Source organism: Lycium barbarum, chromosome 2 (assembly GCF_019175385.1).
Source record: "Lycium barbarum isolate Lr01 chromosome 2, ASM1917538v2, whole genome shotgun sequence".
NCBI classification, from domain to species: domain Eukaryota; kingdom Viridiplantae; phylum Streptophyta; class Magnoliopsida; order Solanales; family Solanaceae; genus Lycium; species Lycium barbarum.
This window is the reverse complement of record NC_083338.1, coordinates 145,393,284-145,408,454: the sequence shown is the minus strand read 5'-3', so window position 1 is coordinate 145,408,454 and position 15,171 is coordinate 145,393,284. Positions and strand designations below refer to the sequence as shown.

At 37.9% G+C, this 15,171-nt stretch overlaps 1 protein-coding gene across 1 annotated transcript; it reads left to right on the top strand.

The window, feature by feature from the left end:
* Window positions 1–7,806: 7,806 nt before the first annotated feature.
* Window positions 7,807–9,194, top strand: LOC132623351 (transcription factor HEC1-like). Its single transcript, XM_060338096.1, has 2 exons — window positions 7,807–8,184; window positions 8,287–9,194. Exons 1-2 carry the CDS (start codon window positions 8,088–8,090, stop codon window positions 8,991–8,993), a joined length of 804 nt encoding a protein of 267 aa, XP_060194079.1. The 5' UTR covers window positions 7,807–8,087; the 3' UTR covers window positions 8,994–9,194.
* Window positions 9,195–15,171: the final 5,977 nt, after the last annotated feature.

Sequence of the window (15,171 nt, the reverse complement as noted above, 5' to 3'; positions counted from 1 at the left end):
GGGAATGTCCATAATATAAAAGAATACGCGGACAAGTGTGATATACAAGCGAAGATTGACTGCATCTGGATAAGTAGGTTTCCCTTTGAACTTTCCGTAGTGAACTTATATCGGACATACTCGATCAATCGGTAGATTTGATATCTTTGAACCGTTGAACTTGGTTGTATACCTAGACAACATAAGTCACACAATCAACCCTCAACCGTTTATGGTTCTCACGGTTGTGTTCGTTTCAGCCATGAACACCGCCTCGTTTCATGAGTGCATAGAGAATGGGCCTTCACTGTCATTCTCCTTTAAAGTGGCTTACACTTAACACTCACATAGGTGATTTCTAAACATGTGGTCCTATAGCCACATTATCTGGTCATACACTGCCAGATTTAGATAATCATTAAAAACCTTAATGCTTTATTAACTCATTAACAAGCCATAAAGTTTTACCCTTATTTCTAAACATTGTCTTCATCCGAGAATGGGTTGAGTTGTTTGACAATGTTGAACCGTCAGTCATAATTTTGTTTGATCTCCTTGAACCTAGATCTTGGGATCTCCAGTCTACTAGGTAGAGTTACCGCCATGATGACTTGTCCTCGGCCTTAACCCCATTCCCATTGATGATCTACTAACTCCCTCTCTAGATAAGCCTTTTGTAAGCGGATCCGCTACGTTATCTCTTGACTTTACATAGTCAATCGTGATAACGCCACTAGAGAGGAGTTGTCTAACGGTATTGTGTCTCCGTCGTATATGACGAGATTTTTCGTTATACATTACGCTCCCTGCCCTACCTATTGCTGCTTGACTGTCACAATGTATACATATAGGAGCCAAAGGTTTGGGCCAGAATGGAATATCTTCTAAGAAATTCCGGAGCCATTCAGCTTCTTTACCGGCCTTATCTAAAGCTATGAATTCAGATTCCATAGTGGAACGGGCGATGCAAGTCTGTTTGGATGATTTCCAAGACACTGCTCCACTCCCAATTGTGAAAACATATCCACTTGTGGATTTAACTTCAGATGATCCAGTGATCCAATTTGCATCACTATATCCCTCAATCACTTCGGGATATTTATTATAATGCAAAGCATAGTATTGAGTATGTTTCAGATACCCCAAAACTCGTTTCATTGCCATCCAATGTGTGTGATTGGGATTACTTGTAAACCGACTCAGTTTGCTAATAGCACATGCTATATCTGGTCGTGCACAATTCATGATATACATCAGACTTCCCAACACTCTCGCATAGTCCCCTTGTGATTTACTTTCACCTTCATTCTTTTGAAATGTGTAACTCACATCAATTGGAGTTCTGGCAATCTTGAAATCCAAGTACTTGAATTTGTTAAGTACTTTCTCTATGTAGTGAGACTGTGATAATGCTATACCCTATGGAGTTCTATGAATTCTAATTCCTAGGATTACATCAGCAACTCCTAAGTCTTTCATGTCAAATCTGCTAGCCAGCATGCGCTTTGTAGCATTTATATCTGCCATATCTTTGCTCATTATCAGCATGTCATCAACATACAAACAAACAATGACTTCGTGACCTGGAGTGTTTTTAATGTAAACACATTTATCACACTCATTGATTTTAAAGCCATTTGCCAACATGGTTTGGTCAAATTTAGCATGCCATTGTTTGAGTGCTTGTTTAAGTCCATAAAGCGACTGTACAATTTTGCACACTTTCTTTTCTTTACCAGGAACCACAAAACCCTCGGGTTGTTCCATGTAAATTTCTTCCTCCAAATCACCATTTAAGAAAGCTGTTTTAACATCCATTTGGTGAATTTCAAGACCATACACGGCTACCAGAGCCACTAACACCCGAATGGACGTTATTCTTGTTACAAGCGAGTATGTGTCAAAATAATCAAGGCCTTCTTTTTATCTATAACCTTTGACCACAAGTCTTGCCTTGTATTTGTCAATAGTGCCATCAGCTTTCATTTTCCTTTTAAAAATCCATTTAGAACCTAAAGGCTTGTTTCCAGGAGGAAGATCAACCACTTCCCATGTATGGTTATCTAAGATTGATTGAATCTCACTATTGACTGCCTCTTTCCAAAATGCTGAATCAGAAGAAGACATTGCTGCTTTAAATGTTTGAGGCTCATCTTCAAGCAATAATGTCACAAAGTCTGGTCCAAAGGAAGTAGATGTCCTTTGACGTTTGCTACGCCTTGGATCCTTTTCACTTGGTGTACTTTCCTTTGGTTCTTCCCGCGGCCGTTTAGATCTTTCACTTGATGACTTACATTCAATGTTATACGGATAAATATTTTCAAAGAATTCAGCATTGTCTGATTCTATTAACGTATTAACATGAATTTCGGGATTGTCGGATTTGTGAACCAAAAACCGACAAGCTTTGCTGTTTGTAGCATATCCAATAAAAACACAATCCACAGTTTTTTGTCCGAGTTTTACCCTTTTAGGTAAAGGAACTTGTACCTTTGGTAAACACCCCCACACTTTGAAATATTTCAAGTTGGGTTTTCTTCCTTTCCATAGTTCATATGGAATAGATTGTGTTTTGCTGTGGGGCACCCTGTTGAGTATTCGGTTAGCTGTAAGGATAGCTTCCCCCTACAAGCTCTGTGGTAAACCGAAACTTATTAGTAAAGCATTCATCATTTCTTTCAATGTCCGATTTTTCCTTTCTGCAACTCCATTGGATTGTGGTGTGTAGGGGGCGGTGGTTTGATGAATAATTCCATATTCTAAACATATCTCTGCAAAAGGAGATTCGTATTCTCCACCCCTATCACTTCTAATCATTTTAATCTTTTTATTCAATTGATTTTCGACTTCATTATTATATTGCTTAAATGCTTCTGTTGCTTCATCCTTACTATTTAGCAAATAAACATAACAATATCGAGTACAATCGTCAATAAAAGTTATGAAATACTTTTTCCCACCGCGAGATGATATTGACTTCATATCACAAATGTCAGTGTGGATTAAGTCTAAAGGACTTGAATTCTTTTGAATAGACTTATACGAATGCTTAACAAACTTTGATTCAACACATATTTGACATTTAGATATATTACACTCAAATTTAGGCAATATTTCAAGACTAATCATTTTTCGCAAGGTTTTATAATTAACATGACCTAAACGAACATGCCATAAATTATTTGACTCCAATAAGTAAGAAGAAGCAGATTTTCCATTAATATTGGTAACAACCATTACATTAAGTTTGAAAAGGCCCTCAGTGAGGTAGCCCTTTCCTACAAACATATCATTCTTACTAAGTACAAATTTATCACTAACCAGCACACACTTAAACCCATTTTTCACGAGTAGTGCGGCTGAAACTAGGTTCTTCCTAATTGATGGAACATGCATGACGTTGTTGAGAGTCAGCACCTTGTCGGATGTCATCTTCAACAGAACCTTTCCATATCCTTCAACTTTGGCTGTTGCAGTATTTCCCATGTATAGCTCCTCTTTGGATCCAGCGGGAGTGTAGGTTGTAAATGCTTCCTTAACGGCACACACATGTCGAGTGGCGCCAGAATCAAGCCACCACTCCTTTGGGTTACCAACCAGGTTGCACTCAGACAGCATTACACACAGGTCATCAACATCTTCCACCATGTTTGCCTGACCCTTGTTTTTCTCTTTGTCCTTCTTGGGGGCACGACAGTCGGGAGCTTTATGGTCTGCTTTACCACAATTATAACAGTTGCCCTTGAACTTTTTCTTGTTAGGATACTTCTCCTTTCCAGAATGCCTCTTCCTTTTATTGTTCTTTTTCGGAGCAGCATCTTCAACGACGTTTGCCCCTTCAATCGGTGAACTCTTACGGTACCTCTTATCAGCGGTTTTGTTATCTTCCTCGATCTTGAGACGAATCACAAGATCCTCCAACTTCATTTCCTTTCTCTTGTGCTTAAGATAATTCTTGAAATCTTTCCATGAGGGTGGCAACTTCTCAATCATTGCAGCCACTTGGAATGCTTCATTCACTACCATACCTTCAGCAATAAGGTCATGGAAGATAAGTTGAAGCTCTTGAACTTGGGTTCCAACAGTTTTTCCATCCACCATTTTGTAGTCTAGGAATTTGGCAACCACAAACTTCTTCAAGCAAGCATCTTCGGTTTTGTACTTCTTTTCCAGTGCACTCCACAGTTTTTTGGAGGTCTCTACTGCACTGTAGACGTTGTACAAATCATCTTCTAAGGCACTCAAAATGTAGCCTTTGCACAAAAAATCAGCCTGTTTCCAAGCCTCAGTAACCATGAACTTCTGATTGTCAGGCATGTCAGCGGCAGGCACGGGAGGGTCCTCACTGGTGAACTTTTGCATACCAAGGGTGATAAGCCAAAAGAACATTCTCTGCTGCCATCCTTTAAAGTTGGCACCGGTGAACTTCGCAGGTTTCTTAGCCGGTGGCACAGCGGTACGGGTTGTAGGAGTAGCCACTGGTGCAATACCCGCAGAGGGAGTTCCAGTCACAGAGGGAGTTCCAGTCGCAGAGGGAGTTCCAGTCTCAATTGCCATTATTTCTTTGTCACTGTGTAATGGACAAACTGTTTTAGTTAATAAAACCAGAATAGCAATTAAATCACAAACTTAAGCGATGAAGATTTTATTTCTTCAAATCGCAATATAATTATGAACTTTGGTATTCCAACGAAGTTTTTATATCTTCGAGTCAGAATACTAATATTCATATGGAGTAGAAAACTACACAAGTTTTAATCTCCTTAAACAGAATACATATTATATATTATAATTAATTTCCTTAAGAACACACTTTGAACTAAGTGGGCTCGATTATATTCTGAAAAATATTTTTCCAGTTTCTGTTCATTTTCCAGTTTCTGTAATTTACTGGTTTTAAGTTTTTACAGATTGTGTAATCTGATTTTACTAAGTGTTTTATACATTCTGAAACTTTATTTAAACTTATACAGATTAGAGTGATAACACTAACTTAATTAAATATTCTTTTTAATTATTTTAACAATTAATTTTATTAATGAATATGTAAAGTAAAAAATACAGTACTTATAGGGGAATTTTGTGGCCTTTAAAAGTAGTGTGTTAAATAATGGCAGGGGAAAGGCGGGGAAATTAAAGGAAGAAGCAGTTCACCACAGGTAAGTTCGTTAGCTTAAAAACAGCACATGAAACAGTAGTCCTCTGCACAAGCTGATCCACCTCGAAATGCGTTCCAACCCTTAACAAAGGGCTCAAAAACTTTAAGCTGTAAGTTGCAGTAGTCTGCCATAATATAAATACCCCCAGTAATAATAATACAACCACCTCTCTCGACCCAACTTGATCCGTTTCCCAAATGTATATTAGGGCTGATTCAAAATTTTATTTTAATAAATTTAACATTTAGTAATATTTTTATCATTACTTAGTGAATCGTTCAAAAAAAAAAAAAAAAAAGGTGTAAGATATTGAGCAGAGTTAGTCAGCGCTCCAAAATACGTACAATACCAACTTGTACAGAGTAGGTTAAAAACTTTGACGTTGTAGATCGCTTATTTTCTGCTTTTTTTCTTAAATAATCATATAGGATGATGATGGTTCTAGGCAAATTTTAAGAAAGCATGACTCACTTGTTAGGCTTTATGTATTTTGTTCCGTTACTTACAAATTCATCTATATATTTCATGTTAATAAAGTTGAGTTTAGATAAACTGACAACAACAACATACCCAGTGAATCTCACAATGTGGGGTCTGGGGAGGATAGATTGTACGCAGACCTTACCCCTACCTTAGGTAGGGAGGCTGTTTCCGTAAGACCCTCGGCTCAAGAAAAAACATAGGAAAGGTTAGATACGGGTAAATAATTCAAAGCAATTATGAAAATGGAAACAACGAAAGTGAATAAGCCATGATAAACCATTCTGTGCAAACAGATGCTCGTAGAAATCAAGGGACAAGAAACTAAAGATCAATGCAACTACTGGCAAGAAAAGATAAACGCGACTACCTATAGCTACTAACCTCCTACCATGATCTGAGTCCTCCATACCCTCTTATCTAAGGTCATGTCCTCAGTAAGCTGAAGATGCGTCGTGTCCTGTCTAATCACCTCTACCTCTTCTGAAACCGTCCATAGCTAGCCTCTCACACCTCCACACTGGGGCATTTGCGTCTCTCCGCATCATATGTCCAAACCATCTCAGCCTCGCTTCCCGCATCTTGTCCTCCACTGAGGCTACTCCTACCTTTCTCGGATAACTTCATTCATAATCCTATCGCTCCTAGTGTTCCCACACATCCATCGCAGCATTCTCATTTCCGCCACTTTCATCTTCTGAACGTGAGACTTCTTGATTAGCCAACACTCCGCCCCATACAACATAGTCGGCCTAACCACCCCTTTGTAGAACTTGCCTTTGAGTTTTGGTGGCGCCTTCTTGTCGCACAACACTCCGGAGGCAAGCCTCCATTTCATCCACCCTGCACCAATTCGGTGTGTGACGTCATCGCATCAATCTCCCATTTTCCTTGAACACGTACAGTATTTTGTGCCAAGAACGTGTTGAAGAATGAAAATCTCACATCGATGGTTAATGAGATGAGTAGTCTCCTTATATGGACTTGGACAATCCTTCTTTCATAAGCTAGCTTTTGGGTTGAGTTAGACCCATCTATTTATTTACACATGACATCATATTAGGTAGATAATAAGCAAAATGAAATTGATATAAATATGAAAAATGATACCACATGACATTATAGTAATCTATTCATTTATTCGCTTTTTCGAATATTAATATTGCTTACAAAAAATTTTGCGTCCACTACTTCTGGCTCCTAACAGATATCTCCAGTAACAGGTCAAGTCTCTAGCCGCCGACATCACCGGCCGGCGGTGAGTTGACTTACTTCAATGAGCTAGCATGAGACCTCTGACTTCTGTCATGTGTGTGTGGGGTTTTAGCTAAGGTCTTCTTTATATATAATAAAGTGAAAATTTAAGACAAAGAGTGAATACATTTATTTACTTTTATTTAAATATCATATCGCTTCATGCATCACATCAAAAGCATTTATGGCATCCCCGCCACAGTGGGTAGATCTAAACCTTCCAAATGGTGGGCCTAGCCCACTCATCTTTACCTTCTCAGAGAATAATCTTACTACTAAGATCTTTTTTCTCTTTTTTCTTCTTCATATCAATTGGTTTTTAAATCAGTCAAAAAGAATGTATCTAGGTAAGGCTATTTTCTAAATTAACATAAAAGCAAGAACAACAACGCACATTATCAGTAAAGAATACGGTGAGATGAATGAAATTTCTCCATACTTATTTAGAGTTTTCGAGTTCGGGCCATACGAATGAAAAAATTCTCGGTGGACAGTGCTTCTTCCTTAAATAGGTCTTACGCGATATAAATCTAAATTAGCCGGATCAATGAATTCCGATACCATATAATTATACAAAACAACACTATGGATTATAAACAAAGTTATAAACGAAAATATGAGTAATGATTATAAACAAAATTATTACTTGTTCCAACAGAGCTAGCTGTAAACCTGCAAGAGAAGATTATTTTTTATTTTTTTTCTTTCCTTTTTCTTAATTAAAAGAATATTATAAACATGGAAATTGAAAGAAAGAAAGGGAGAGGGAAAAGTTTACCAACTTTGATGACATAATAAAAGCTGGTATTATATTCTTACTGAATTATTTATCTGCTTCTCAGAAGCATACTAAATATCAAATATATATGCAGTATATATGCAGTATATAATAATGAAACAACTTGTTATATATAGCCTTCAATTCCCACAGGAGCTTAGATGGTCTGTTTCCAATATCACTATTTTATTCCTTTCAATTTCTTCACTTCTCCCCAACCTAATAGCTATATCAAAAAACAATAGCAGTAGTAGTAGTACCACTGCTAGTAGCAGAGCTTTGCCATTTCACTGCAGCATTCTGACAAAACTCTGAGTTTACTCACCCTTCTCTTTATCTTACCCATTCCCCTGTTCCAATAACCCATCATCATCTTTTACATTTTTTTTTTCCTTTAACATTTCTCTTCTAGTGATTTAAACTTATAAAAGTTAGCCATGGATATTGACATGCTCAAATCAGCAGCATCTTCTGAAGATCAAATGGAAATGATGCTCATGATGCAATTGGACAAATTTCCCGACTTCTCTACTGGTAAGTATCGTTAAAGTGTGTGACTATCTCATCTAAAAATACATTAAACTATTCGAGAAACAACATATTTGTTAACTGAATAATTATACTATGTCTCGACAGGTAACTGTTCTGAATTGCCAATGATGGAGTTTAGTCCACAAGGAAGTTGCAACAGCAACAATAGCGGCGACAACAATAATTATAATTTCCATCAAATTGACCAAAATTCACAAAGTTTCTTGAACATGCCTTCGACAATTTCATTCACAAACTCTTCTCCAATCCATCAAAATCCTAATTTCTTAGCCAATTCTGGTAGTAATTCAGGTGCATTTAATTCGCATTCGATGAATCGTAGCAACATGGCAGCAATGAGAGAAATGATATTCAGAATTGCAGCAATGCAGCCAATTAATATAGACCCTGAATCTGTGAAACCACCAAAAAGAAGGAACGTAAAAATATCGACTGATCCACAAAGTGTCGCAGCGCGTCATAGGAGAGAAAGGATAAGTGAAAGGATAAGGATTTTACAAAGATTAGTACCTGGTGGTACAAAAATGGACACTGCATCAATGTTAGATGAAGCAATTCATTATGTGAAATTCTTGAAGAATCAAGTGCAATCACTGGAAAGAGCAGGTGCAACTAGGCCAGCTAATGGTACTGCTGCTACTGCAGGATTAGGATTCCCTGTGCCAATGTCTTTAAGTGGGAATTATTTGCCTGTGAGTTCAAAAAGTTATCTGCCTAGTCCTCATCATCATCATCAAAATATTCAACAATATGCAGATGCTTTGTTTGATCAAAGAAACAGAAAGAAGTAGTTGTGTTAGTAGAAATTGCAAGTGTGGGGTTGTAAATTAGAATTAATGAAAGAAAGTGTCAGTGTCACTTGCGTTATGGTCCTTTAGGCTTACCATGCATGTTGTATTTGCTAGAAGAATAATGTTGTATAACCATGGTATATAAGGGTAATAGAGCCCCTATTGAGCTGTTAATAAAATTATTTTCCTCAGATCCTCTCTCTTTTTCTATGTAATTTGTTGGGCTAAAACAGTTCTATGGATATTTTTAATATAGTGTGATATTGTCTGCTTTGGGTCAAGCCCGCACAATTTTTCCTGAAAAGCGGCACACCATTAAGAGTATCCAGCACCTTATAAGTAAAAAAAAAAAATTTCCAGCTACCAATGTAGGATTTTGTTCACACACACCCAACATGACCATCTTATTAGTAAAAGATTTTACAATTAGGGGGAGTACATTTTTCATTCGTGGTACTTTAAGTATATTTTTAACACGGTCTCTCTCGTGCGAGTCCAGTTCTTACAAGCTAAACACATAAAATTCTTTTGATAATGAGTGGTCATGAGACTTTAACCCAGATGCATTTCTTTTTCTTATAGCATGTTAAATTGTTTGACCTCATTGAAAAGTTTAAATTGATTGAGAGAGTACATTTTTATTTACTTAATTATCTCCAACGCTATCGTAGTGAGAAGTATAACTAATCAAACGGAAGTTTCCTAACATGGTAAACGGTCAGCCAAAATATTGAAGCTTGAATAACTTGCAGCGTTCAAGTAGTTCTTATATGCGTGTTCACGGCTATGTTGTTGGAACTTTTCAAATGTATCATCGACCGTGTCGGATCCTCCAAAAGCTGTGGATTTCTAGAGGATTTGACACAGGTGTGGTTTGTTGAAGGACCCAAGCAACATAGGTTGACAATGGCCATGTGCAAATTATCTTTGCAGCATCTCGAAGCAAAATCTTGAAAACGAGATGTTGAAAAGATTTTGTTTTCTTTGAATATACTTTGTCTATTTACAAGTTCTGGGAATAGCTGTCTGTGCAATTAAAGATGAGAAGAGGGACCATTTAGGACTTGGTTGTATATATACACTCAAAGTCAAATAGCAAGTCATGCCCCTTAGACAACTAGTAGGCCCCTGTTTGAAAATACTCCCAGTTTTCTTAGGGGTCTTTTGGTTCCCAATTTGAACACTGTAGGGGTCATCTGGTTCCCAAATTGAACATTGTGGGAGTCGTTTGGTTCCCATAGTTGAAAAAAATACAACAATGCAGGGACTATTATTGCCTTGGACCACTATTGCCTTGGACGACCATATCGTTCACTTTCTCGACGAATAGAAAGCTGAGTCCGGAACCAAAATGCTCAAAAAAAAAACATTTTAAACCAAAATACCCCAACAAAAAAAATGTTACCAAAATGCCTTTAGCGTAGTAAATTACTGCGCTAAAGTACTTAACGGGGACGGCTCCGTTAAGTGCTATAGCACAGTAAATTACTGCGCTATAGTGCCTTTTTTTCCGGCTCTTTTGGTTAACCCTTCTTCCATTACACTTTTTAACGTACTTTGACCATAGATTAATCATGCTTCGGGACCCCGAAACTTCAATATTTTATATAGAACCCTACTTATTTTTGTGCGATTAATAAGGTAGGATCAATATATCAAGGATACGCAAAAGTTCGGATGGCCGTTTTAGTGGCTGAAAAGTGCTCGAACGCCATTTTCGTTTGAAGGCTCGGTGACATTAGCTTGAAGTTCTTTACGAATACTTAAACTTGTTCATTAATAATTAATCAAAAGTTAGTCAAAATGGCAGCATTCATACAAAAAAAATAAACTTAATTAAATTGCATCATTCATTCATAACCTTGAGTAGATGAAAATACTTAACATACTAATTAATAAGAAAGCCAAAATCACAACATTCTTAATCATCATCAGAGTACAAGTCCTCAATATCGTCCTCAGAAAAATATTGGCGGTTTCGTAAGACACATTTTTTTTCAGTAGCAGTTAGTTCTCTAACGGTTGATGATGCTTGTTCTTCGGCCAACTGTAGCATGTAAAATCTACATCGTCTTGCCAGCATTCTGTTGTTTTCTTTTCTAATCCTTTGCACGGCAAGCTCGCAAGTTTCTAGACCTACTTGAGGCATGGTTAAGGAGTACTTTGTTGGGATTGGAGCGTTGAGATTTTCCAAGTCACGAACAAGACATTCTGATTCGGCAAGCCGATGTGACCATTGTCGGCGTAAATCGCAATAATATTCCCGCGGATCTGAATATTTCACACTGCAGAAATCATCATTACGCTCTATAAGAAGGTGGGGATTTAGCTCATCTAGTTTGAAACCACTGGTATCGCTCGAAAAACTGCTATGATTTGAACTCTCATCATCACTGCTATTTGGTTCTTTTGGAAGGAGTAAAGACCAAGCTGAGTTTCTACTACTCGACATTGAATATGGTGTAGTCTAATAACAAAAGAAAGGGCTACTTATATAGTGACAAACCCCCAAGTACCCTCGGGGGGGGGGGGGGGGGGGGGGGGGGGGGCGAGGGGGAGGGTCTTTATGACCCTACCTACTTACCTTATTGTAAGAAAAATATTAATCTTCATCGGACATTTCACAGTCCGAATCCCACCTGGATCTAAATCTTGTGCTACCATGTATACCATATTCTACCCTATGGTAACGTATTTGCATCCGATTGTTATCTTCACGAAAACGATTAAGAGCCAAATTAAACTCTTGTGGAGTTCCGCGAGGCATTGACATAGCACGTTTTTTTGGGCATTTAAGCCCTACTGACGCTAACTTGTGCTCCAGTGCTCCAGCTTCCCTAACACGCCAATCCCACTCCTCTCATTTTATTATTGTATTCTCGATTGAATCTGTCGTTAGGGTTATTTGAGTAATGAAAATCATCATCACCTAGTTCCCAGGTCCTACCCATTGCTTCAAAGATGTTTGCTGGAGTGAACGACATAACACGATTAATATCTCTAAATTGGTCAAAAAATGACATTGTAACTCAATTTTGTGTGGAATGTTGTGTTGGTAATAGTTATTCGTCAAATTACGTTATATAAAGTTTGATTCAAATCATGACGTTTTTTTGTTTGACAGTTGAGGTGACAATACGATGCAGCGGCATAGTGCAGTAAAATACTGCGTTATACCAGTATAACGCATTAAATTAGTGCGTTATTCTGACATAACACATTATTTTACCGCGTTATGATGCTCTGTGACAGAATAACGCAGTAATTTACTACGTTATTCTGCCATAACACAGTTATTTCATGCGTTATGCAACACTTTATACTTAATTTGATTTGACGTAACACTGCAAGACACTATAATTGCATGCATGTGTTGGTTTTATATTCAAACTTCGAATCCTATTAATACCGAGTTCGTATAAGGCAAAAAAAAAAGCATAAAATTCTAAGTTTCAACTAGTTTTAGCATTTTGTATTCCTCCTCAATTATTCAAAATATGGCAGATGTTCCAAGAATTAGAGTTTCTTTATTTTGGGACGGACAAATTATATTCGAGGAAAATAATTTGCGCTACGATTCTCCCCCAAAATATCATGTTAAGTTTCCACTTGACTTAAAATTCTCAAAACTACTCCAAGCCTTGTATAATAGACTACAAGTTAGTAGAAATGATTTTGATCTAAATATAATTGAAAAATATCCAGTGTCATTTACGCCGCAAGGTGTAACTAGTTATGGACAGTGGTACATTCAAGACGATGATTCTTTGACTGATTATTTGAAGGCGCCTTACGATTATAGGCAATGCATAACTTTAAACGTCCTTGAAATGTATATAGAGAAGGTGCCCATTAATCGATTTGAATTCATGACTAGGGCTCCTCAGGAAGCCTGAAACAGACCTCGTCGGGAAGCCCCGTCTATAATTCAGGCTGAAGTCACTCAAGCGGAACCTACTTATCAACACAATTACCCTGACTTGAGTACCTATGAAAGAATTTTGACTAGCCAAATGCCTCTGGATAGTTTAAGTCAGCAATTTGATGGGCAGTGGTAAATATTCATTTTTTACAATATTATTATTATTATTATTATTATTATTATTATTATTATTATTATTATTATTATTATGTGAAGTGGCACTTGAATGCTACTAATGATGTCGATTATATTATTTAGGGGTTATACACCTGATATGGATCATATCGGACGGTCTCCTCAATCGGGATGGAAGAATCAGGTTGGAACATCCTCAGCCTATCCAACAACTCAAAGCATCCAGGGGATGAGGGAGTTTAAAGTTGACGATTCCACACGAAAACTTAGGCGATTGGTCTACAAGCGAAAATATCAAGGCTGTGAATGGATGTTCCGTGGTAAGGAAACTGCTGAAAAGATGTGGACTATTTCAAAGTTCTACACAAAGCACACTTGTGATATGGGTGACCTCCCAGATGATCATTGCAATCTAGATACCAATATGATTACTCGTGTGTTAGTTGGCGACATTGGAAAAAACCCAAGGTATCCCCTTCGCCTATGTTCATTTTATTTTTGGTGTTAATATAATGTTCCTCGTTGCTATATGCTGATATTTCAACTTTTTCAGGTTCCCTATTAAAGATTGTATTACAGCCGTCCTGAAAGTATATAGCAAAACTGTTACTAGGAGGAAGGCGTATCTTGGGCGTAGGCGTGCACATGAGATAGTCTACGACAATTGGGAGGGCTCTTTCAAGAATGTTTCGAGATACATGGCGGTTCTACAACACTTCAATCATGGTACTATTGTTGAATGGAAGCTCAAATCGAAACCTGGTGTGCCCGGTAATATTTTTGATTTTGTGTTTTGGGCATTCAAACCATGCATTGATGGCTTTGCTCATTATTGGCCTGTAATATCAATAGATGGAACACATGTGTACGGGAAGTATGACATAAAGCTGTTAATAGCAGTTGGAATGGATGCAAATAGAGCTATATTCCTTCTAGCTTTTGCAATTGCAGCTAATGAGAGCATTAGTACGTGGGGTATGTTTTTGGACTACTTAAGGCAACACGTTATTAAGGATCGCATGGGAATCTGTGTGATATCAGACAGAAATGCTGGCATATTGCACAATATGTTCAATTTGCAGGGGTGGCAGCCACCCTTTGCCTAACATCGTTATTGTTTAAGGCATTTGAAGGCAAACTTCCAAAAGGCATATCGAATCCCAACACTTTGCAATTGGATGTGGGCGGCTGCAACAGAGCATCAGGAGAAGAAGTTTAACCTGCAGATGGACATTATTAGGCGGGTGAATGAGGAAGCCTTCCACTGGTTGAATGCAATTGATAAAGACAAATGGACATTACACCAGGATGAAGGTAGGCGATGGGGTATGCTGACAACAAATAGCTCTGAGTCATTCAATGGCTTGTTGAAATCTGCACGCGGACTACCTGTCACCGCAATGGTGAGAATGAAATTTAAGCAGGTTATGGAGCGGTTCGTCACTAGATCAAAAGAAGACAAAGCATATGCAACAGAAGGTCTAAGATGGATGCCAAAACCGTCAAAACTGTTCGAGTACCACAAATATAAGGCTCAGAAACATGACCGAATGGAGTACAACCCTGCAGAGCGCATATTTGAACTCACAACAAGTGTGCACCAAGTTAAAGGAGGTAACGTCCACACAATTTGTGAGATTCCAAGAACATGCACATGCGGCAAGTGGTAATCATATCACATGTCATGTTCTCATGCCTTCAAGTGTTTTATCACAATGGGAAAGAACGCCTCCTCATACATGACTGAGGAATATACAGTTGAAAATTATGCAAGAATGTATGTTGAAAGGTTCTACCCACTTGGCAGTGAGAGTTATTGGCCACCGGATCCATTTTCAATGGTTGCAAATAAAGCATTTATCCGTAAATTCAGAAAGAATGCATACTCGCGTATTCATAATGAAATGGATGTTCCACCGGGGAGATACACTCGAAAATGCTCATTTTGCAATTATGTTGGTCATGATAAGCGCAAGTGTCCCTTACGGCATGGTGGTCAAACTACATCTCACGGTGGAAGTACCTCTAGTGATGGTGGCACATCTAGCTGTGGTGGCGGAAGATCAACTCAAGGGAATTAATTGATGAATGTCTTTTAATTTTTTTTTCTTACTTTGATGA

What these genes read in the sequence shown, in the direction of transcription:
- LOC132623351 (XM_060338096.1), top strand. Translation starts at nt 8,088, where the DNA reads ATGGATATTGACATGCTCAAATCAGCAGCATCTTCTGAAGATCAAATG. An exon ending in ATTTCCCGACTTCTCTACTG is followed by an intron (nt 8,185 to 8,286) that starts GTAAGTATCGTT and finishes ATGTCTCGACAG; the next exon opens with GTAACTGTTCTGAATTGCCA.